The sequence below is a fragment of the Leptidea sinapis genome, chromosome 14 (genome assembly GCF_905404315.1).
Source record: "Leptidea sinapis chromosome 14, ilLepSina1.1, whole genome shotgun sequence".
NCBI lineage: Eukaryota > Metazoa > Arthropoda > Insecta > Lepidoptera > Pieridae > Leptidea > Leptidea sinapis.
The window spans coordinates 10,762,709-10,789,017 of record NC_066278.1 but is presented as its reverse complement, the minus strand read 5'-3'; the positions used below and the strand labels follow the sequence as shown (position 1 = coordinate 10,789,017).

Sequence of the window (26,309 nt, the reverse complement as noted above, 5' to 3'; positions counted from 1 at the left end):
GGTAAATGTAGACACTTTTATAATTAAGTCCTAGCTATAGTTCAGGTATTATCTATAAATAAATTTAAATGATTTATTAAAAAATGTCACTGTCGTAAATCCTATTACTCCACAGCTAAATATCTAAGTGATCCGACAGCCTGGGACTAGATTATGATTATTTTATAGCAATAGCAATGATAGTACAATATTGTATATTTTTATTAAAAAGAGCGCAAAAAAAGAGTACTGGGAGAGTCTCTTGCGCCGCTTCTTCTCTCTCAGAGTGCCATTTGCCTCTCCGAAGCAGTGTAGTGTCTAGTATATTAGAAATGAAATCAAAAAGAATTCTAAAGGAATAAATTTTGAGAAAATAAATGCCTTTTATGCCTTTATCCATGTCTGCAGCATTATAAGAGAGGTGTGTTGGTTGGCAGGTGGTGGCTCAGTTCCCGGATGTGGAGCCGGAAGCTCTATACGATGTGCTGCACGATCCTGAGTACCGGTCCGTGTGGGACACACACATGCTGGCTGCGGAGGACGCGGGACACATCAACGTCAACAACGACGTCGGATATTACGCCAGTTTGTATAACCTTCACGCTCTAAACACTCTTTTCTTTAATCTACAACCTTAGGGATTGGTCTCCGCTGCGTTCCAACTAGATATCGCAGGCGTAGTCGCACAGTACGGCATCTAATACTACACCCAAGTGGGCGTACCCGAGTCAGTCTCGAATAATGTGTGACGTTGATGTGCCACATGTTCTGTTAAACTTTGTTAATAATTGAAACTAAGATTGCCGGGTTGCGTAGTAATACTGTGTAAAAATAATACTACAAGAAAAAAAGAAAGACACTGGGATCAGTATCAGTAAGTTCAGTATTTTGTATTTTATTAATTTCATTGTAAAATAACACGAAGCGTATATGAGTTACAAAATTATAAAGCATCTTTACAAATAGCCAATACACACATACACACTATAATTACAATCTAAAGTTGTCGTAATAAGAAAGCTATTGTTCGTAGGAATTACGGTATCTTGTTAGAGCGCAGCGGAGACCAAGACTTAATGTAAGTCTACAACGTACATAAAAATTTGCTATGGCTAAACAATAGATAGACATACCTGAAGTTCCGAGGAGAGATGGTCTGCTGGGGGCTCTGCTAATCGTCTAAGAACTCCCTGGCATAGGTGCTAAAATGTGTGTCCGCACGGCGTTTGGTAAATGAATGCGTTACACAGAGTACTTTGATTGGTGGTTAACTGGCGTAAGAGTCACAATTGTCATTAGATCAGCCAATCAAATACTAATTCGTTTGTTGTCTATAGGTAGCTCTCTATTACCTACAGGAATATAACAGCACCATAGTTTGTCATAACAAAAAATTACAACAAAGAAAATAGACCATTGCTGCGCAAAAAGTACAGCTTCACGGAAAGAACTACTTAACCGCAATAAAAAACAAATACATAATTTGATGATTGTGATTTTAAGACTGTTTTTTATTTGCTATCGTGATCAACGCCCGCAACAATGGACCATGGAAACCCTGACCATGTGACCAGCCTTCCACCGTCATATATAATTTGTTTGCTTGTAAATTATAAAATTTAAATTATTTACTTTTATTTTTAGATTTTTTTAAAGATCTAACTAAAGACACAATCGTGCCGTGTCGGTACATTCAATATAAAAACGTTGTTCCTTTGTTAATGACTCGACAAACTTTTTTTTAGGTTTATGAGCTGTTTGTCAGCTCAATATGCGCAATCTACATTAACTTCTTGTATTCACTGCCACAAGATAACATCCATATTTTGTGTCTTCGGTAATTTTTTTGTACAAGCTAAACACTTTCTACACAAAATACTTATACACAACGGCCTTACAAATAAAATTGGCATAAAGTTATACCTGAGAATTAAAAATAAAAATATTCAAAATGTTTACAAATAGACATTTTGCTTATGATTTTCAAGTGTAATGCAATTTTTAATTTGATTTTGTTTTGATTTGATTGGTTTATTCGGACGTATAACGTTTCCCGCGTTTGTATGCAAGGCTGCTTGACATTCAGACAACTTCAGAATAATCATTGTCAGCGTTATAGTCAATATTTTACATATTCTTGGTTTATTCTTGGTTTATGCTTATTATTAGGTATAATTTTATGTCAAGTTTATTTGTAAGGCCGTCAAGGACGGTGATACTATTACTAACTGTGAATAAGATTTATTACGACTGAATCATTTCTTTGTGTTACTCTAGCCTTAACCAGTAATAATGTTTTTTTTTTATAGAATAGGAGGATAATCGAGCGTACGGGTCTCCTGTTGTTAAGTGATCACCGCCGCCCACAATCTCTTGCAACACCAGAGGAATCACAGGAGCGTTGCCGGCCTTTAAGGAAGGTGTACGGGCTATTTTTGAAGGTACCCATGTCGTATAGTCCCGGAAACACCGCTCAAGGAAGTTCATTCCACAGCTTTGTGGAACGTTTGTGTGTCTCTAGCCTTATCAAGTAATGGTTCTATTTCATGGTGTAAGTGTTTCAGTGAACTACTGAGGTATTTTATTGAGCGTAACTTTTACTGTTAAAGCCTCGTAATTCGAGGTAACGATCGCCTACTAATGATTTTTATAGGTGCTACAAAGTAATAGATATTATTATAACAAGCGCGTTGTGTTCTTGTCAGAAACATTTATAGGCGGTGGAAATATCTAATTTACAAAGTAATAATTTTTATTCATTGAAGTGATAACTTCTTATGGTAGGGCAATCAGCTTCGTAACGTAACGCGTAACGGCGCCAGTCTGTCTGGCTTCCCTTTCTCTCACTCATACGGCAGCGGTAGGTAGGATCCTCCTCTCTCACTCTAAACAATTGTTACTTTTATTGGATTTAATAATATAACTATGAATAAAGTATTTTTTCAGATAAATTAAGGTGCTATGCCATAAGAGTTCAGTTCGTTTTTAGTTTTTTTTAATTCTCTCAGTTCTTGAAGTTTTCATTTTACCAAAAATGCGATAGCGCGTTGTTTTGCTTTGACATTCATAAGTGTATTTTTTTAACCAAAATGAATAAAATGATTTTGTTTTGATTCGATCTGATTTCATACAACTTTTCCGACATGTATACTTGTACGAAATGAACGACACAGTTTAAGCTCAGTTAGTCAGTCACATAAGGAGGAAGGCATCCGGGAAGTGGTACTATAAAAATATATATATTTATATTCACCAGGAGCCTTAATTGTCCAGGATGCCGGATTATCGTAACATTTCAAAATAACATTGTATTTCGGTGTAAAAAGAAACAAGCAATTTTTTTTAATCAGGAGTATCATTGAGGTCAAAACAGAGGGAAGCAGGGGTAGAGGCCGTAGAAGAAATGCAGGACATGACAACATCTAACCCTGGATGGGAATCCAGACAACTGACGAGTTAAAAAGATAGGCTGAAGATGAAGTAGCGTAGAGAGAAATGATCATCAACATTTTTTAGGGGGATATGGTGCCAGAAGTAAAAAAAATGAGTCGTAACATCTTATGTCCCAAAATGACGAGTGCAATTACGATGTGGATTAGAATTTTGTTATTTTATGGAAGAAGAAACGAGCGGACTTATCACCTGGTTTTCACAAGTGCAAAAAAATCACAGGAGTGTTGAGGCATGATATGGGCAGTATCACTTACCATTTTGCTTGATAAGTTTATATAAAAACAGACCATCCTTTACACCAAATAAGGGTCAAAACTGGGTAAGAGTATAATGTGTCTAACGACACACTCGAAGTAGGAGTTGTGTAAAAAATAGCGAATATAGACACATTCGAGTGCGGAAGGTTCTTGCCATTACTTCCCATAAAAAATATTTCAGCTGCGATGTATTTATTTATTACGTAGGAGACGGAAAGTCTAAAATAAATAATATTTTTCGATCAACAAAATTGCATCATATTTGAGGCGGCCCCGATATATGAATATTTCGCGCGTTTCATTTCGTCGTGTGTGAATTAGGGCGGAATTATTGGAGCACTGCACAGCGCCCAATGCAGCTTGGTACAATACAACATAACTACAGAATGAAACAATTACGTAATATTTAGAACTGGGTTACATTTTATGATACAGTGTAAATTTTTTAACTGGGACAGTTTTTCGAAATCCTTATCCAGAAGATATAAAGTAAAACTGTCTTAAGAACAATTTGCTCTTTTTTTGTGTAGATATATTTTTTTGTGTATTGTGTTAAGTGATCACCGCCGTCCACATTCTCTTGCAACACCACAGAAATCTCAGGAACGTTGCCGGCCTTTATCGAAGGTGTACGTGCTTTTTTTGTAGGTACCCATGTCGTATCGTCACGGAAACATCGCGCATTCCACAGCTTTGTAGTATGTGGAAGAAAGCTCCTTAAAAACCGCACTGTTGAGGACCGCCACACATCCAGAAGGTGGGGATGATATCCCAACTTGTGGCGTGTCGTGCGAAGGTGGAATTCGGCGGCAGGAATCAAGTGAAATGGTATGCCAGGATATTTGCTCTGACAAAGTATATAAGTAGGGAGAATTAACGGATTCTCGGATAATTTCGGTGACTCTGTTGACGTAGCCCGTAGTGTATCCAAAACAGGTCAGATGTTGGCTCTAGGCTGGTGACTGCCGCCTTCAATGTATCTTCAATTCCTGCCATCAGAGGTACCAACATCGGTTGAATGTGGGTGCTGCTGCTTTATATAAACATACAAGATTTTACGTTTAAAATCAGCCACTTTTCACTGTCACAAAAATATACTTCACAAGTCAGAGGTAACTCATCTTTCTATTAAAAAGTTGTAAGTATTTCTTATAAAATGTAGTTGACGAAGTTAAGTATATCATTATTAAGAGTGGGAAATGTTGCAGTTTTCAAAGTCAAAGTCAAAAAAACTTTATTATATTAGGCTTAAACTTAGCGCTTTTAAATCGTCACTATAAATCTTTAAAATGACTGAATTTACTTTATGTTCGGAAAAAGTAGAGCTCGTGAAAAGAACATTCAAGAAACTCAACAGCCACTCAAATCTTTAGATCTATAGTGGCCTTTGCATGTACTCAGACGTACGCTCTGATGATAACTATACCCGTCGTGGCGAGGAGGTTCGAGCACACATTTAGAGAAGCCTTCCCTTTCAAAATCGGAGTTCTTTGTGTATCTAAATCACGTGCTTAAGGCCTCGCAGAATACTCAGGGGGCTCAAGTGTGCTAGGTCCTCTGCCTGCATTGTGAGGGCTTTAGGGCTCTCACTGTGGCAATGGCGACACTCTAGCAGCATGTGCTTAAGGTCTTCGTAGGCCTCTTGTCAGATCTGCATACACTAGATTCGTTGAGGCCAATTTTGGCTAGTTTTGTGAGTTGTCTTCGTATCATTATTAATAATTTACTTTTGATATTTAAGAAGTATATATGTACCTACCTCCTATGAATATCAAATATATTGCTTAGATAGCTTTAATTTCATTTAGGAAGAAACTTATTTTAAAACAATATTTAAATCTTCATCATTTTCCAATCTCAATACTAAAATATTTTAAATATTTATGTATGCAAAGTGATGCAACAAATATATCCAAACGCTTAAACTTACTTAAGTTTGTTAAAAAAATTAAAATATCATATATTATAACATTAAAAACCTCGAGAACACTTATTAACCGCTGATTTTTTTTTAAATGTTTTATTATATTATGTACATGGATTTATAGTTTTTTTTATTTATTAACATAAGGGACGAGACGAGCAGGACGTTCAGCTGATGGTAATTGATACGTCCTGCCCATTACAATGCAGTGCCGCTCAGGATTGTTGAAAAACCCAAAATTTCTGAGCGGCACTACAATTGCGCTCGTCACTTTGAGACAACGTGTTAAGTCTTATTTGCCCAGTAATTTGACAAGCTACGACACCCTTCAGACCAAAACACAGTAGTGTCTACTTTAATTACTGCTTCACGGCAGAAATAGGCACCGTTGTGGTACCGATAATCAAGCCGGCATCCTGTGCAAAGAAGGCTCCTACTGGTAAAAGGTTTAAATGAAACACAAACGTAATTTAGGTAGACGGTTTTGAGCTCATGTATGGCAGTTGTTGTAGGAGTGCTATTTGTTCACTCTTCCGAGTGAAATAAAAAGCCTACCCGTTTCTCAAAGCCTTGTGCAGCCTTCGTAATTCCTTTTGCGTTGCAATAGTGGGGCGGTGTTAATTTATTACTGCAGTCGTCGGTGATGTAATGCATCTTGTACTGTGTAAGACGACGCTTTATAACTGAATTTGTATTCGAATAATTTTACTTTGCATACAGTTTAAAGTACGACAAACATTTATGTTTTATTCTTTTTAATTACCAATCTGCAACATATTAGTTTTACTTACCAGTACTTTTCTAAGTAATTGCATTACTGTGCTGTAATTATAGTAGGTCCTAAAACAAATTTAGACTGTTAACCAACGGCACGAGCCAAGAGTATCGTGCCGCGGCAGCAGCCCGCGAGTGCCAGAATCGAATCGGTTCTTGTTTACTATATTAATATATTATTTTCACCTCTCCAGCAGGAAAAGGGCGCTATTGCTCCCTGAAAACTCGCAGCATAAACGCTTTTTGCTGCGAGCGTGAGGCAAAGTGATTTAAATTTCGAACCTGTACGTGACCATACATCCGGGAATTACTCCGCGTTAAAAAAATAAACAATGCGATCCGGTGCGTTCCGAAACTCATTTTAGCCTAGCGTATTATCTCATTGTCACAAAAATTTATATGTAACTTATCGAAATTTAGATTTATAAATTTTACTATTGCCTTTTTAAAGACTTAATATTTAAAATAAATACTAGTAAAATAAACATTGTTAAATATTATCTTAATTGTTTCTCTTACCTAACCTATAACAATTTTCTCGTTAGTCGAGGTGAAAAGTTGTATGTTTCACACGAGAGCAAATATTTTTTTGCCTCGTGCCTTTAAATCACTCACTACCTCTGTAGTCTATATTAGATTCTAGACGTCTTCGCCAATTCGTGATTAAAAGTCAGCACTCGCAGCAAAAAATATCTTTGCTCACTTGATGAACAATTAACTATTTTCAACAATAAATTCAGATGAAAAAATGCATACCTGTTGTTTACTATTTTGCAAATTCATATGAAAATAAATTAACCAATCAGAATGCTCGATGTCTCACACTGCTAACTTCATTTGTAACAAACCTAGATTTATTATAATATCTTTAGTGTCCTACCCGTGACATTATAATGTCACTAAAACCAGGCCGTTATTATATTATCACTTATACAAATGATTTAAGTTTTCTTTAGTGTTAATTCCGCCAATATTTGTTTTTAAAACAATTCGACACGTGTTTCGCCTCTACAAGAGGTATCCTCAGGACGTGTTGTCTCGCCAAAATCTGGCACGAGACTCAGACTTTTCAGTCTGAGAACACGTCCTGAGGATGCCTCGTGTAGAGGCGAAACACGTGTCGAATTGTTTTAAAAACAAATATTGGCGGAATTAACACCAAAGAAAACTTAAATCATTTGTATAATTATGGATTTCGACAGAGTAACGCCTCATTCAATAATTTTTTTTTTCATTATCACTTGTAAAATTATATATAATACCTACATACAGATGACCATGAAATAGAGTAAATATATCATAGAAATAATATTGCACTTAATCTTTATAACTCAATGTTTAACTATTAAATGTTGAACTCTTTCACCCATGTTTTGTCATGCACGGCGCGCAAAATTTTGAAACGCAGGTCTCCACGCGATGCCGCTCGGTTCTAGATTTGTGACCCCGTAACCCAGTGTTTCCCAACCTTTTTAGACCATGCCCCACCTTAAAATTACTAAAATTTTATGCCCCCATACATAATTTTCAACCTTTAGTTTTTTGAAGAAATCACTATTAAATTGTTACCATCACATCGTAAGTAAAATTTCAAAACATAAAATGAGAAACTGAAATTTAAAATAATTTTAATATTGATTTTCTATATTCATTTAGTGCGATTCTTGCTCTTGATGTTTGCTGCACAGAGACCTAATATTAGGTTTACTTAGCTTTAATATCAAGATTCGCGTTGCGTTATATCAAGTCGATTTATTTTTTTATCTGTAAATGATTTACTGCACTAAATCCACATTCAGCTAATTATGAAGATGGAAACGGCAATAAAAGTTTTCTTGCATATTCTTGGAATTTGCCTTATTCATTAAATTTATCACCGAAATCTAGCATTGCATATAACCCAAAGCCAAAATCAAGCCAGGTCAAAGTCGTGTCTAGTCCATTTTTTTATTGCTCCCCTGTGGGGCGTGTGCCCCACGTTGGGAAACTCTGCTGTAACCTGTTTAGTTGATTCGCGCGAGTTGAGACGGACATACACATAGATGCAGGTAAAATGATTAGCAAAGACGACATTATATCCATCGATTTGCTTATCGACGAAATTTAAAAAAGATATTTGGAATCTTCACTCGAAGGACTGTTCAAATAATAGAACTGTTTTAGAAGTGGGAGAGTCACGCAGCCGTCTTTTGACGTCAGCACAATCGGGCCAGACTCGTCCGGGTTAAATACCACACTCGCACAGAATACCGGCGTGAAGTAGCGGCCTAGTGCCGCTATGTTTCGCATAGGTTAGTGTCGAGGACCGGAGGCCATTCCCCAAAACAAAGATTATGAAAGCGGTCCCAAAAGAGATAGTACCCCAGGAGGGTACCGGCTCTACCAGAGTCGGAGAATCCCTCCCCGAGCACTCTAGCTCGGGCTGCCCTTCGTATTCTGGGGAGGGCACAGTACCGCGCATGACCAAGGACAAACGAGGCAGTAAAACCACGGCACCCCGCTCCACACTCAACGTGGACTTTTGCAATATCAGGGGAATTCACTCCAACTTAAACGCCGTCCACCACCACCTTGAGACGGCGAAGCCGGCCTTGTGTTTCCTTACGGAGACGCAGATATCTCGACCTAGCGATACGTCATATTTAACGTACCCCGGGTACAAAATTGAGCACAATTTTTTGCCTCATGCCGGGGTATGTGTGTACGTTAGGGAGGATATCTGCTGTCGCCGTCTCGGCAATTTTGAGGGTAGGGACCTGTCCACTCTCTGGCTCCGCGTAGATTTAGAGGACCGCGTCCTCATCTATGCGTGTGTGTACAGGTCCCATAGTGGTAACGCAGAAACCGATCATCTCATGGGCTGCGTACAAGCGGCAATTGACGATGTGCTTGCACAGATCCCCTCCGCTGAAATCTTATATGAATAGTCTTGGGTGATTTCAACGGGCACAATGCCGAATGGCTTGGATCACGTACCACAGACTACGCAGGGCGATCTGTGCCCAATTTTGCATTGGCGTACGATCTGTCCCAATTGGTTGAGTCGCCAACGCGGCTCCTGGATGTGGATAGCCACATGCCGTCCTTATTAGATCTTCTGCTGACTACACATCCCGATGGTTACCAGGTCATTGTAGACGCCCCTCTCGGAACGTCCGACCATTGCCTGGTCAGGAGTGTAGTGCCTATACAACCGGCGTGTGCCTCGTTCAGGTCGATCGTGCGCGCCGTTCTGTTTTAATATTATTTCAATTTAATTACAAGTTAGCTCAAGGGATTATCAACTTAACACAAAGATTATAGTGACCAGTGTTGCGTGATAACAAAGTGTCTATCGCAGTCGCACTCGATAGTAACGCGTTCGTGGGTGAGTGAATAAGATATACGTAGTGCTTACTTCAACTCATCATCAGTGATAAGGTGTGTACGCTATTGTGTGTGTACCGTGTATCTATTACCTACACTGAGTTGGGTTTTTAACGTATTGCATTCTCAAACGGTCGGAGTAGTTTTCTTATTTGGTTACAATGGAACGTACACCGCCATCCAGATACGGGTCGGACCCTGACATTGCTCGCCACAACATGGACATAAGTAACGTTAACCTACGTAAAAGAAAACAGCATGATATCGGATGTCACTGTGAAACTACCATGTTAAAATACCAAAAAGATCTAATGGACTCCATCTCTGATATCATAAAGTCGTCAGTCGAATCCGTTATATCAAAAAAAATGGAACAATTCTCATCTGATTTCGTGTTACTTAAAACGGAAGTGACAGCTTCACTTAAAGATATTAAGACTAGATTAAATGAGATCGAGTCCGGAGCCTGCTTTGCCGCTGATCGTCAGGACAAACTGGACTCTCGAGTATCCGTCCTGGAAAAACAGTCTGAGCTTATTAGCCAACAGGAAAAGGATATAACTATATTGAAAACTGAGTGCGCTCGTCTCAGCGCGCAAATACAGAATAAAGAGCAGTGGGACAGACTATTAAATCTAGAAATAATCGGAGTTCCAGAACACAATAACGAACAGCTCAATAGCTTAATTATCCAGTTAGCCAAGTCTATCGACGTCACCCTAACCACACAGGATATAGAATTTGTAAATCGCATACAACCGAAGCAATCGAGGCCCGGTGTACCGCGCACTATTATCGTCAAGTTCAAAAACCGTGCTATTAAGGACAACATTTTAGCGGGCGTACGGCGCTGTCGCGGTATTACTCGTAAACACATGGGACTACAGGGCGACCAGCGCGTATTTGTCAATGAACACCTCACGCTTGAAAATAAAAGTCTGTTTTATAAGTGTCGAGAGCTTACAAAATCAAAATCATACAAGTATATATGGATTCGAAATTGCCAAATTTTTGTGCGAAGGGACGACAAATCTCCGAAAATACCTATAAACAAAGAGGTAGATCTCTCAAAAATAAAGTGATTTGTTGTCCATCACTTTCAGTACAGATCTGCATATTTACTTTTGCGATAATTACAGTTAACTATTGTATACATGCATTACACACCAATGCAATCACCCAGTCATATTATCATGTATATATATATTCACACTATTTTTACTCGTATATTAACAATACATATTATAATAATCACCAAGTAACAAGGAACTCAAACACAACAAAATTTATTTATCACTATACTGCTACCACAACTATTATACTTTATACAAAATATTACATTATACAATATTTAACATTATTATGCTTTTACTGTCGATTATGTCTGATAGATAATGTAATGATCATGCTAAAGCTATATAGCACTCTGTTCATACGATATAATAACGCATTATGTTTTTGTTTTATTATTACACTTTTTTTTGATTTATTATTACACTTACTTACTATAAATTTTGATAGCTGTATTAATTTAATGGCGTCTAACACTAGTAATTTTTATTTGTATTTATCGTTGCATCTTTTTTACACAATTTGTAATTTTGAACTAAATAATGACTCATAAATCGTTAGTTATTTTTTACCAAAATATTAGGGGCCTACGTACAAAGACTTTAGAATTTTACAGGGAATTAAATAAACATAATTTTGACTTAGTGTTAATCACAGAGACTTGGTTACACGACGGGATTTTAGATAGTGAATTCTGCGATCCTAGATATGACGTGTTTCGAATAGACAGAGATTTAGCTCTTACGAATACATCCAGAGGGGGTGGAGTTATGATACTTGTACGCAGTGAGCTAGGGGCATTTCTTTTGACTAACAACAATGTAGTGCAACCAACCGAAATGATATGGGTTACTATTCCGGCTAGTTCTTTCAATATTTCAGTTGGTGCGAACTTACATATCGCAGTAATATATGCGCCACCTAATAATAACTTACCTCATACTTTAGAAAATGTTACTTCCAGTATCACATATGTCATGAATTCACATAAAAATGATAATTGTTTGATTGTAGGTGATTTCAACTTGCCGTATATTAATTGGGATAACTGTCTAGGGCCAATTTTTACTAAGAAGGGTTCTGTAGAAATTCAAAATGCAGGGCAATTATTACTAGATGAATTTAATTTATTAGGTTTAGAACAAGGAAACTTTATTAAAAATTCATATAATAATAATTTAGATCTTGTATTTAGTAACTTTTCTGCCTCCACCACTCGTTCGTTGATCTCATTAGTCAGTGAGGATTCAGCGCATCCATGTCTAATAATTGATGCTTCAAATATATCACTTAATTTCATGGAAGAAAATTCAATAGAGAAGTATAATTTTAAAAAATGTAGTTATGATAAAATTATAGATTACCTAAACAATCTTAATTGGCATAATATTTTTGAATCATGTGACACGGTAGATTGCGCATTAAAATGTTTTTATGATGAAATTTATACATGCATCAGCCTGATGGTACCTAAATATAAAATAAATAAGAACAATCACTATCCCATTTGGTACAATAATACACTCAATAAAATTATCAGAGAAAAATCTAAAATGCATGCTAAATGGAAAAGATTTAACAACCCACTAGACTATATTGAGTTTTCTTTACTTCGAGCTAGATCGAAAAATTTAGAATGTGAACTTTATAACAAATTTATAACTAAAATTCAAAAAGATATTAAAACTTGTCCTAAAAACATGTGGCGTTACGTGAAACTCATGAGACGAAAATCTAATTACCCGAAGACATTATCATTGAACAACCAAGTCTTTAACAACGGCCCGGATATATGTAATGGTTTTAATACTTTTTTTAAAAGTGTTTTTGTCGAACCCGCCTCAAACTATAACCTTGACAGTCTTCAATTACCCAAATGTAATGACGCATATGCAATTGGTAAGGCTGGCGTCTGTAAAAATAAATTATTACGATTACTCAAAACGATTAATATTAATAAATCCAGCGGACCCGATAATATTCCTCCTATCTTTATTCATAATTGTGCCAGAGTGTTAGTTAAACCTCTCAAATATATTTATGACAGATCTTTATCAGAGGGCATATTTCCATCTAAATGGAAAGAGGCTAATGTCATACCTATTCATAAAAAAAATTCGAAATCCAAAATTGATAATTATAGACCTATCTCAATGCTTAATACATTTAGTAAAATATTTGAAAAACTTGTCTACGATCAAATTTATCCCACAGTTATGAATGGAGTAAGTCATTCACAGCACGGTTTTCTTAAACATAAGTCAACCCTGACGAACTTAGCTGAATTTATACAGTTTGTCCTTAAAAATATGGAAAATGGTGGTCAAGTTGATGTGGTTTACACTGATTTCGAAAAAGCCTTCGATCGCGTAGACCACATCATCTTGCTAGCCAAATTAGAAAGTCTAGGTATACATGGGGATCTGTTAAGATGGATTAAATCATACCTGTCTAATCGATCTCAGGCAGTGATAGTAGGTGGGTACAGATCGGATTTTGTGAAAATTCCATCAGGTATTCCACAGGGATCTCACCTGGGACCATTGCTTTACAACGCATATATTTATGATATATACAGATATTTTAATCCATGCAACCATCTTTTATACGCAGATGATAAAAAAATATTTTACAAAGTACACAATCATAATGACTGCATTGAATTACAAATTACTCTTAATAATCTATCTGAGTATTATAAAAACAATTTTATTTCAGTTAATGCACCTAAATGTCAACAGATATCGTTTAGTCGTAAGGTAAATAAGATACAATTTACATACTCGCTAAATGGAATTCCTATTAATAAAGTAGGTGTTGTTAGGGATTTAGGTGTTATTTTTGACAGCAAGCTAACTATGTCTGAGCATATTGATTACGTTGCGAATAAAGCGTTCAAGAGCTTAGGTTTTGTGATACGTACCTGCAAACCATTTAATGACCTTGAATGTATTAAATCTGTTTACTATGCATACGTGCGTAGTGTCTTAGAGTACGCAAGTTGTATCTGGTCGCCCCATTATATGACATATATTGAAAAACTTGAAAAGATTCAAGCTAAATTTATAAGGCACCTTAACTTTCGTCATAAAATTTTTTCCAACTACAAAGATGGCTGCATGCATCATAATATAATTTCACTAGTAGACAGACGAACGTTATTAGATACAATGTTCTTATTTAATATAATAACTAATCTTCTGGACTCCCCAACATTACTTGCTAGTATTAACTTCAACGTACCACTAAAACGAACGAGAAATACGCCTCTTTTTTCATTATCATTTTACACTACGAACTATGGTAAAAATTCTCCCATTAACAGAATTTGTAAGCATTACAACGAAGTTTTTTCGAATGTCGACATTCATAATCGCAGTAAAAATAGCTTCAAAACAGAAATTATTAAAATATTAATGAATAGACTAGATACAAAAAATGTTACTGGAGCAATATAAACCGAACAAATAGGTACATTAACACACGCACATATACACAAACCACACTACACGCACACATACACATCCAAACATAAAATAAACACTATAACCGATAATAACATAATATAATAATAGATATATATATATTAAATTCGCATTCATACGCATAATATTATTCTTTTAATGTTTAAACTATACATATTATTATGTTAAAGTAAATTAAGTTGAAATTCATTTAAGTCGATCTTTTTTGTTTATAAGTTAAAGTAATTTAAGTTGAAAACTCATTAGTTGATTTTTGTTTATATAGAGAGACCTGTAATTGGCTATTATATGTACATTAATTTTTAAGACTAATTTGTAATATTTATGCTGTTGGTCTTTTCAATAAATAAATAAATAAATATACGACGCCCACGTCGCAGACCACCAGCGACCCGCCGCGTTTGGCACTACAAGTCAGCAGATTGAGATAGGATGCGTTCCTTTTTTACATCCTACCCTTGGAGCAGGGTTTGTTTCCCTTCGGATGATCCTAGTGCCTGCGCCGTTGCAGTAGCCGATGTGATACTACAGGGCATGGATATTTTTATACCAAGCTCTGTAGTACAGATCGGTGGCAGATCACAGCCCTGGTTCGATGCGTCAGTTAAAGCAGCATCTGACTGCAAAAACCAGGCGTATCGAACTTGGGTTGCGGCGCTGGGCACAAAGGATCCGAACTGCATAGTTCTAAAGAGGAAATACAACCGTGCTTCCAGATTTTTTAAGCGGCAAATCGCCCGTGCAAAGTCAAAACACGTCGTCAAAATCGGCGAGCAGCTTTCCAGTTACCCGACCGGAACACGCAAGTTCTGGTCGTCGTCGAAAGCTGCTCTTGGTAACTTCAGCCAGCCGTCCATGCCGCCGTTGCACATGAGGAATGACACCCTGGCCCATACGGCAAAAGAGAAAGCCGATCTCCTGTGCGCTCTTTTCGCCTCCAACTCGACTCTTGACGACAACGGAAAAACACCGCCGACCATCCCGCGGTGTCAGAGCTCTATGCCTGAAGTACAGTTCAGACAGAAAACTGTTAGGCGAGCTCTGTTTTCGTTGGACGTCAGGAAGTCGAGCGGGCTGGATGGCATTTCTCCAATCGTGCTTAGAACGTGTGCCCCTGAGTTGACGCCGGTGCTAACGCGTTTATTCCGGCACTCTTATTTCAAAGGCGTAGTCCCTGACTCATGGAAGTCAGCCCTTGTCCATCCGATCCAAAAAAAGGAGACAGTTCGGATCCGGCAAACTACAAGGCCTATTGCTATTACCTCCCTGCTCTCCAAAATCATTGAGAGCATAATTAGCCGCCAGCTCTTGGTATACCTAGAGGGTCACCAGTTGATCAACGACCGACAATACGGGTTTCGCCATGGTCGGTGGGCAGGTGATCTTCTGGTATACCTAACACATAGATGGGCTGCGGCTATTGAAAGCATGGGGAAAGGCCTGGCAGTTAGCCTGGATATAGCGAAGGCCTTTGATCGTGTATGGCATAAAGCGCTCCACTCTAAACTTCCATCATTTGGGCTTCCCGAGAGCTTGTGCAAGTGGACCTCCAGCTTCCTCACTGGGCGCAGCATACAGGTCGTTGTCGACGGACATTGCTCGAACCCGAAGCCCGTGAATGCTGGAGTGCCCCAAGGCTGTGTGCTATCTCCTACGCTGTTTCTTCTGCATATCAATGATATGTTGGACACCTCCAACATTCATTGCTATGCAGATGACAGCACTGGTGATGCCGTATACACGGGCCATGCACGTCTCTCTCGGGAAATCGTCGACCAGTGCCGGGAGAAACTTGTGTCTTCTATCGAGTCCTCTCTTGAGAAGGTCGCGGAATGGGGTAAATTGAATCTTGTCCAATTTAACCCCCAGAAGACTCAAGTTTGCGCGTTTACCACTAAAAAAACCCCATTTGTCGCATCACCGTTCTTCGACAACACTTCCCTAAAAGCCTCGCCTAGTATCGGAATACCAATTGCCAATTCCGTGGCCATCTGGAGGGCAAAGCCAAATTGGCTTTGCCCTCCATTCCATCCTGGGCGTCATTAATAGAGCACGGCAATACTTCAAGCCGGCCCACATTCTAGCGCTGTACAAAACGCAGGTCCGGCCACACATGGAGTATTGCTGTCATCTCTGGTCTGGCGCACCCCAGTATCAGCTCGATCCATTTGACCGCGTGCAACGCAGAGCAGCGCAAATTATCGGGGACCTAGTACTCTGTGAACGGCTGGATCACTTGGCGTTGCGTAGAGACGTCGCTTCATTGTGTGTCTTCTACCGCATTTATCAGCTGTTTTACCTAATTCCTGCCGCCGAATTACACCTTCGCACGACACGCGACAAGTTAGGATATCATCCTCACCATCTGGATGTGTGGCGGTCCTCCACAGTGCGGTTTACAAGGAGCTTTCTTCCACGTACTACAAAGCTGTGGAATGAACTTCCTTGTGCGGTGTTTCCGGGACGATACGACATGGGTACCTTCAAAAAAAGCGCGTACACCTTCCTTAAAGGCCGGCAACGCTCCTGTGATTCCTCTGGTGTTGCAAGAGAGTATGGGCGGCGGTGATCACTTAACAACAGGTGACCCGTACGCTCATTTGTCACTTCAAAACTACGTTTTGATATTTTGGCTTTATATTCTATCTTCAGGACTTGACGCTATTTATATGGTTTCAGTGTCATGCCCGGCACCGCTCAAAAACCGAGACTTCGTCCTGCAGCGCTCATGGCTCGACACCGGTGATGAGAAGATGATCCTCAACCACTCAGTCTTCCACAAGGACTACCCTCCCAGGAAGGGCTACGTCAGGTAATTATTCTGACCTATATGATAGGTCGATCTATAGGCTTACTTTTTATGGTGAACACATGTCTTTTACCTGTTCTGTGGTGAACACATACTTAAGTGGACAAAAGTTGATACTTACGCTACATTAGTATTATGTATTAGTAAAATTGCAAATAACCGCAGTCAGAACTACTTAATAATGTGTGATAATAATATCACATGAGTGTGTGATAATAGTATCACAAGACTATCTTACACCCATAATATGAATCCTCTATAAAAGATTCTGAAACAGTTAGCTTACTGACAATATTCTAAAAGCCAGTCCTAGTAACCATGATATCATCTAAAGGAGTGTTATTATGAAAACGGATGATATAATGTTGTACTGAATTTCATTACAACACTTGTTTGGATGTTATGGTTATTAGAACATTGGGTGTTTTAATCTTGGCAATGAGCTCACTGTTTTAGAATAATTTAATAGAGGATTTAAAGCATGGGTGTAGATAAGAAATATTAAAGCACTAACGTAGTTTACTTCTTTACTGTATTGTATTTTCCCGGACTGGAGTTAAAATGACCAAAATCTATATCATTCTATATCTCTATCTAATAATCTATTTTGAAGGTATGTAAATTTATTCAGTTCCCCGTAAAATTTTGTGTTATTGGTCGTTTCACTAAACGTTTGTGGAATATGATTCTTGGGTTATTTCCTGAGTGAGCTTGGTCAGTAATATTTTAGATAGGCGTGTGGGTGTTACCTGCGACACAAATGACGCAGCGATAACACAACGCACCTGATTACCGCGATCGCTACACTTCACCATCACCTGATAAGATTACCAATGCGTCAAACCTTAACGATATCTCGAACCTACGTAGCTAAAATATTGCTGGTTTATGCCAAGCTTACATAAAATATCCCCATTTCGTGGTAAACTGATGTAGCCTTTAAGGTTATTAATGATCTAGTAACTGCCGTTTTCAATAACCTATCTATCCTTAGTTTAAGTTACTAGAGGTAGACAAATCTATCCTTTTACGCTTACTTACATTTCAATAACCTATCGGCATAAAGCATTGGACTATAACTATATTGGACATAACTATTGATAGATAAGGTCTTGTCATTAACGGCCGTTCCCAATATACTATCTACAGATAGAGATAAATTACTACCTTCTACTGTCAGTAATTAGCTGTTAATAATCTGAAGCTGTCCCAATATACCCGATAAGTCATTCTTATCGCCTTATATTGGGACGCGTGAATTGCGATTTCCATACAAACTTTATATCGCTGGTAAGCTATACGTCGTCCCATTGACAGACAGCGTGCACGGATAAGGTGAGTTACTGTCGATAAGTTTATTGGCACAGAAAAGTCAATGATAGTTACGATTTTTATCTCAAGTAAGAGATGGGCTGAATATTTGAACGACCGTAAACTGTGACAGCACGGTATCCGTAACTAGAGATACGTTATTGAAAACGGCCAACAATAGTATTTTTATATTTTCTTTGATTATCGCGAGTGATACACATTTAAATAAAACACTTTGAAAGGATTTAAACGCGTGTAGTTGTAACTACTTTTATATTAGATTTTTGCGTAAAAGTGACATTCTCTCTCATGATCTGATAAAAACGAGATCTGGAAAGGTCTTGAAACGTCGGGTTAGCTAAAATAAAAATGTTACATATACGCAAAAATCTAATGTAAAAAAAGCTACAATTAAACGCGTTTTATTTCTTTAAAAGTGTTTTATTTAAACAGTCAACAATACTTAGGTATTTATCAACGTAAGTTGCTAAGAGTTTTTTTAAAGGTGACTTAAGCTATATACTCTATTATTTATTTGTTAATTTATTTTTACATAATCCACAGCTCTTAAAAATATTTAATTAACATATATAAATATGATCTCACAGCCAAAAGGGATTAACATTTTAAGCAATCGACACAGTAAAACACCATGAATGTATTCGGATAGGTGCTAGTCAGTTTACAATTATATATACATGTGTGTGTGTGTGTATGTGTGTGTGTATTCGTTTTAATGTGATAAAAACACAGGATTTAAAGTATGAAAAGATACCTAACTAACATGAAATGAACTAACTATCTTACTTAGATTATTATAAGTATTTATTATTATTATTATTAGTAGATTTTATGACTTCCAATAAGTGATTTCACATCCTATTTTGAATAAAAATATTTAAATTTGAATAAAAACATAAAATAATGTTTCAACTTATATTCTTAATATCTCACTTTTTGAATTTGATTTTATTGAGGTGGAAAATATCAACCGAACTAAACTTATTATTATATAGGTTTTATGTAACCGAGTTATTATAGAATGTTGTGCGTAATTTGAGGACACCAGAGGAATAGGAAATAAGCATGTGTTCCTAGAGCGTCTTTTTGGAGTACATGTTGTAGTTTATAGACATTCTTTTATTTTTATTTGTTTGTGTTCTTGTGACAGGCTTAGCCATGCTCGCTTAAATGCTATAACCAGCTTGTGGAGGCATCGTGGGGCGGGTCGTTCCTTTCCTTAAATATGTTTCAGAGAGACTATCGATGTGTGTCATGCCCGTGAACAGGCTCTTATTGACTTATGAACTTATTGACTTGAAATATCGCTCAATTTCCGAATATGCAATTTTTGGGGTTGAGCAGGTTATCAACTGTTAAGTAGATCCTATAGCTGGAGCCACAACCTGAGAGCTGAACAAGACATACCAAGATTTACGAACTACACGTCATTGGAAATCGGTTGGTTCAGTTGGTAAGAGCGCTGGGACGGAAACCGAGAGAGAGGTTGCGGGTTCGTGTCCCGCAACGTATAAATTTTGGTTATAAATTTTATTTGTATAATTAATCCAATAAATGGGGGATATCACTTTAAAGTAAACTATTTAGATCTGAAAGAGCAATATCTCAATAAATTTCCTAATTTGCAAGATTGGCATTTACGTTGAGCTGGTTATCCAAGTCAAGTTCTCGTTTTATCACATACAGCTTAGTTTCACGTAAGTAAAGTCTGAGCAAAGTCTAAGTAAGCTCTATAGATCTCACCATTAGACTTTTCTTTTCTTCCGTGACCGTTCCGATATTAAATTTTTATTTATTTATTTAAGAGTAAATATACATATTTGCTCCTATAATAATATTGATGGCAAAGTATTGCACTGTAGCTTTCATCTTGTGATTAAAGTAGGATTTTTTCTGCTACGTTATTTTCCAGCGCCATATGTTATTAGACTGTTTCATTACATTTACTACACTTTTTTTAATGAAAATAAGTTGAGAGATGAATGAGCAGGACGTTCAGTTGATGGTAATTGATATGCCTTGCCCATTACAATGCAGTGCCACTCAGGATTCTTGCAAAAACCCAAAAATTCTGAGCAGTACTACAAATGCATTCGTCACCTTGAGACAAGATGTTAAGTCTAATTTGCTCAGTAATTTCACTAGCCACGGCGCCTTTCTGACCGAAACACAATAATGTTTACACAATACTGATTCACGGCAGATATAGGCGCCGTTGTGGTACCCATAATCTAGCCGGCATCCTGTGCAAGGAGCGTCACACTGTCATACACTATTTTTATCTTTTGAAGTTAACTCCATAAGAATCTATTTTGACACAAATTAAATTGGAACCAAAAATATGAACTATGCCGAGTCGAATCAGTTGGTAAGAGCACTCGCACGAGAGGTAGCGGGTTCAAAGATTTACTTTAATTGGGCTAATGGTGCTTGAGTTTTAGGTGAACATACATTCGCGGCGGCCATTATTGTTTTAAAAATTGTACATTAACCTAAGAAAAATTATTCATATTGTTAGTATAATAGTTGGATTTCAAAGTAAGTAAATAAAAATATTTCATTGCGAAGTAACGATGTAACGCACCACTCATAAGCAATCAATTTTCCAAACGGGTGGCTAAAACTCAAAATATGTAGATTTAAACAATTTGTTATTTTTAAAGTGCTATCCTCACTACTGGTATTCATACATTTTAAATCACTCAAAAATTAAAATACACGCACTAGAGTTATGTTCGTGCCGGATAGGTGGCGCTGGTGGCAGTGATTTTTATCTTTTGAACCATTAGTCCACTGGCCATAAATACCACTGGACATTTATTTTTTATGGAATAGGAGGACAAATGAGAGTACGGGTCACCTGTTGTTAAGTGATCACCGCCGCCCACAATCTCTTGCAACACCAGAGGAATCACAGGAGCGTTGCCGGCCGGACATGCTGCTCCATATTATGTTTGACGGCAAATTTTTTGTGTCTATTTCAAACGCCACTCGCAAGCGTGCAGAGAACAAATTTTGACGTATAATACAAATGGCTGCTAAGGAACGTACAATATACTCTGAAGTATTTTTACATTTTGAATTAATTTCGATTGTTTTCCGTGGTATTTATAATTCAAGAATCAACAAAATAAAGTACATTTTGTTAGTAAATATTTCCCCACCATCTATGTTGTCCACTAGGTTTTCATCACTAGTTTTAGTACCGCAGACTCTCGCTACACGGCCAACAGCGCCAAAATAGCGAATATCAAACAGGCACAAATACACTTTGACAATCGCCAGTCCATTGGCTCAAAGTAGAGGTCAGTGCATTGGTCGATTTGAAATGTGTATATAATATACTAGCTGACCCGGCAAACGTTGTTTTGCCATATAAAGTATAATTCACGCGATAGTTTTATAAGTTATAAAATATTGCCTATATTATAGCCTGTACATCATTTTGTTCTATTGTCAATAGTTTTTGCAGCGCACGCAAAAATAGGTTTTCGATTTTACACCTTGTGTTACAAAATAGCAATTTTATGACGGATCCCTAATTTTGAAAAAAAAAAACATAGCCTTTAGCCTTCCTCGATAAATGGACTACCCAACACTGAAAGAATCATTCAAATCGGACCAGTAGTACCAGAGATTAGCGCGTTCAAACAAACAAACAAACAAACACTGCAGCTTTATAATATTAAATAGTATAGATGTGTGCATGCGACTGTATCTAACACCAATTAAAATGGTACACTATTATTATTATTATTACACTGGATATAGTTTTGTTACATTTAGTCTCAATTAAATATGTCTTAACAACTATTGTCACTGTCATGATATTGACACTTGCGCTCGTCACCTTGAGACATAAGAAGTTAAGTCTTATTTGAGAAAATTTATTGAATAATGCGTTACTTTGCGGAAATCCATAATTATACAAATTTAGGAACAAACGCATTTAGGAATAATCATCCCGAAAAATCACACTTTGCGAAACATTTAATTGATACAGGTCACTCACTCGAAAACAATAATAAATTTAATATTTTACATACATGTGAAAAAGGATTTCGATTAAATGTGTAAAAGAGCAATTAGAAATAATAAAACACAAAAATAACATGTTTACATTGTTGAATGAACAAACAAATTTAATTAACACTAAAGAAGACTTTAATCATTTGTATAAGTTTTCTTTGCCCAGTAATTTCACTAGCTACGGTGCCCTTCAGACCGAAATACAATAATGCTTCACGGCACGGCGCCGTTGTCGTATCCATATCTACCCGCTGCAAAGAAGCCTCCCACTGGTAAATTGATTGGATTAATCAATTTGTGTGATAATGTCTAACCAAGTGGCACTTCTGACAAACATTATTTTATTTTATTAAAGCATAAAATGCCTTAAACTTATATATTTTGAATACTTTTGAGGCCATTTAAAAACTGCCACCGTTTTGAAAACATATTTTCTCAGTACCCTCTTACAGTCTTAAAAGATACAATATATACAATATTGCATTATTGTTATGATATAATAATAATTACTTGATTATCACGATCGGATATCGTGACACTACCCACGATCGGGTCCGGTGGCTTATTTTTCCGCTGTTTACTAATAAGATTTATATTTTTATAATAACATTTTTCAATGTATTTATTTATACAAGTTATGATATCATCTCCACCATCTGGATGTGTGGCAGTCCTCCACAGTGCTGTTTTCAAGGAGCTTTCTTCCACCAAACTCTCACCAAAGTACCTTTGAAGCATATCCTTTCCAATAAAGAACGAAGAAGAAGCATCGAAATTGGTTGGCGCGATATTAAGTTACTCGTAAAGTTGTCGTGCACATACACACAGCAAATTTAAGACTTTTATTTTCTGATCTTCTCATGGTTGCCACTATCAGATCTGGACCAAATTACAATGAGAACACACGGGAAGCACAGCATCTTTCAAATAAAATTATCAAAATCGGTTCACCCAGTCCAATGTTCTGAGGTAACAAACATATAAAAAATAAAAAAACATACCGACGAATTGAGAACCTCCACCTTTTTTGAACTCGGTTAAAAATTTAAAGAAATTTAGATTTTAACTTTTGCATACAATGACGTTATATACATAAGAACGTCATTGGTTGCATATCAATATTATATTCTTGATGATGTTATGTACATACATAACATACATATATTCGCACATCAGCGACTATACTTTAAACAGTGATAATCATAATTTTAACACTAGGCAAAAACATAACCTTATTATCCCAGAAAATGTACAAAAACTATGTAAATTTGATTTAATATATCTTATACATATAATAAAAATAAATTAATAATAAGATGGACACTTCCAAATCCTTTTTTCTGTTAACACCTTCTGTTATCTAATCTATAACATTACTTACAGACTTAAGCCTAAAACACATGGTCGGATTTGGTGCGGCTGAACCATCGGGCGGTGTCTGGTAGCGGTGGTATATTCCATGTCGTATTGTCCATCGCACTAAATTATTATTATAACCGTCCGGACCGTGCCGAGTACGACACCGGACCAATCGGTACGAGGCGTCAATTGGACCGTCCGATGGTCCTACCGTACCAAGTCCGACCATGTGTTTGAGCTATTTTTTTTTATGGAATAGGACGACACACGAGCTTATGGGTCAAGTGATCCTGGTGTTAATGATCGTGATATGTGATCACCGCCGCCCACACTCTCTTGCAACACCAGAGGAATCACAAGAGCGTTGCCGGCCTTTAAGGAAGGTGTACGCGCTTTTTTTAAAGGTACCCATGTCGTATCATCCCGGAAACACCGCACAAGGAAGCTCATTCCACGGCTTTGTAGTACGAGGAAGAAAGCTCCTTGAAAACCGCACTGTGGAGGACCGCCACACATCCAGATGCTGGGGATGATATCCTAATTTGTGGCGTGACGTGCGAAGGTAATAAAAGATATAATGATTGAAACAAATTATTTGTCAGGGCTGTATCACTTCTGACGGGGTTCGTGGTCCGGACGTGTCAGGGGCCCGGTAGTTGGCTGGGCTACGTGTCGCGTTCAGATCCTCGAGGAGCTCTACCTGCCTGGCTCGTTAATAAGTAAGTCTAACGTATTATATTGGTCAAACAACATTATTTTCTTGAGCGTTGAAGAAGATATGTCTTGCAATCCAAGATTTACGAATCATACGTCACTCGAGCTGTTGGCTCAGTTGGAAGAGCGCTTGGACGGAACACAAGAGGTCGCGGGTTGGAGTTTTGCATCGTTCGTCTTGACCTACATGAATAAAGTGATTTTGATTTGATTTAATTGGATATCTTAGTGTAGTAAGTATAAAATTGATTATTGTTTCCAGGGTGACTGCTCAATTAGCCCCAAGGTTGGTGCACCAGCTCCATGCGGCTGCTCGCAGGTACCCAGGATGGAAGGCTCTCACTGATTACCCCTACCACAAGCCTTGGAGACATCCCGAACAAGTGCCCTCATATCGAATTAAACTGGAAGACGTAAGTTAAGCCAATTAATTTCGGTGTGTCTTTATGTAAGAAATCGGTTGGTAAGGGCGTTGCGAGATTAGAACCGAATTTGAATGTTTCTGTATATATTTTTATATTATAAGTTGTATAAAACGCTATTCTATATTATATATATCTATATTTTGTATAATATAATATATTCTTGGTAATATTTTTTATGTTCATAAGCACATTAACGAATTTGCTGTAATAGAATCTGCGAGTCTTATAATTACACATTATTATTATTTGGAGAGGGTGGCTATTTCTAATGAGTTCTAGTAATACCACGTCCAGAATTGAACTATTCAATCTCGTCGTCAAGCCATGCCGAATTTACGGACCGCAGTATCTTAACGCGAGCATCAGCAACAGCATCTGGGAGCAGGGTGTAGTAGATGGTGATACTCTTATGCATTAGTGGGCCGCAATCGCAGAGGAGATGAGGCGTTTCATCAGCCTCAATTCCGTGCTTCCACAAGACTTAATTGTTCATCCAGTCATCCCTAGAAGGCAGTTACACAGTGTGGTGTTTGACAGTGGTTAAATGTGGAGTCATTTGACCAGGTATGATGCCTAGTATGTGGTCTTGCAAAACTGAGTTTTCTTTAGAATACTTTAGTCCGTTTGTGACATCCAGTTACATTACCCCCTCTGGGCGATTGCCCTCAGTATTATCGCCTTCGCCTCTTATTGTATAAACAGTGGAAGAGGCGGTAGGTTAAACATCGCCTCAATGGCCGCACCTGGAGTGGACGTCATGGCCCTGGTCCATATAAGCAAGTTTCTGTAGGCTGTTTAACTTATCTGCAGTTGTTTTCTGGCTGGCTTTGTAGAGGCGTAGGTGATTTTTGGCCTCACAATTGCTGTGAATAGGAGGAGCTTTGGGTGTGCTCCTAATGTTCCTACCAGACGTTAAAGTTGCGTCAACAGTATGAATAGAAATAGCTATATTCAAATTCAAATATTTTAATTCAAAATAGGATTTAAAATCACCTATTGTACGTCAAAAACTACTTACCCATTCCAAATAGTATGCCTCAGACCTGAGAAGAACGGGAGCAAGAAACTCAGCGAGCTTCTTTTTTTAATTTCGTTGAATAAAATGCTGTACAATTTAATTTATTATAAAATAACCTGAGGGCGGGTGCTCTTTTCTCAATCTGTAGACACAAAGTCATATAAACAAGTGATTATATAATAATCTATAGAGATGGGGGTTTTGAACCTACCGCATCGTCTTTAAATTTTGGGACAAATGTATTCATTCATATTTCATTCCACAAGTGAGGAGGCTCATTTCAAGTAATAATAAGTTGTTTAGTAATATATTTA

General features: G+C 37.5%; 1 protein-coding gene across 1 annotated transcript in view; it reads left to right on the top strand.

The window, feature by feature from the left end:
- The window catches only part of LOC126968017 (START domain-containing protein 10-like), a 74,740-nt gene that overhangs the window by 36,967 nt on the left and 11,464 nt on the right, over positions 1-26,309 (top strand). Inside the window, exons 2-5 of the mRNA XM_050812799.1 lie at positions 417-564; positions 16,989-17,121; positions 24,441-24,557; positions 24,815-24,965. Coding sequence (XP_050668756.1) covers positions 417-564; positions 16,989-17,121; positions 24,441-24,557; positions 24,815-24,965 — 549 coding nt within the window. The remainder of the gene's footprint in view (positions 1-416; positions 565-16,988; positions 17,122-24,440; positions 24,558-24,814; positions 24,966-26,309) is intronic.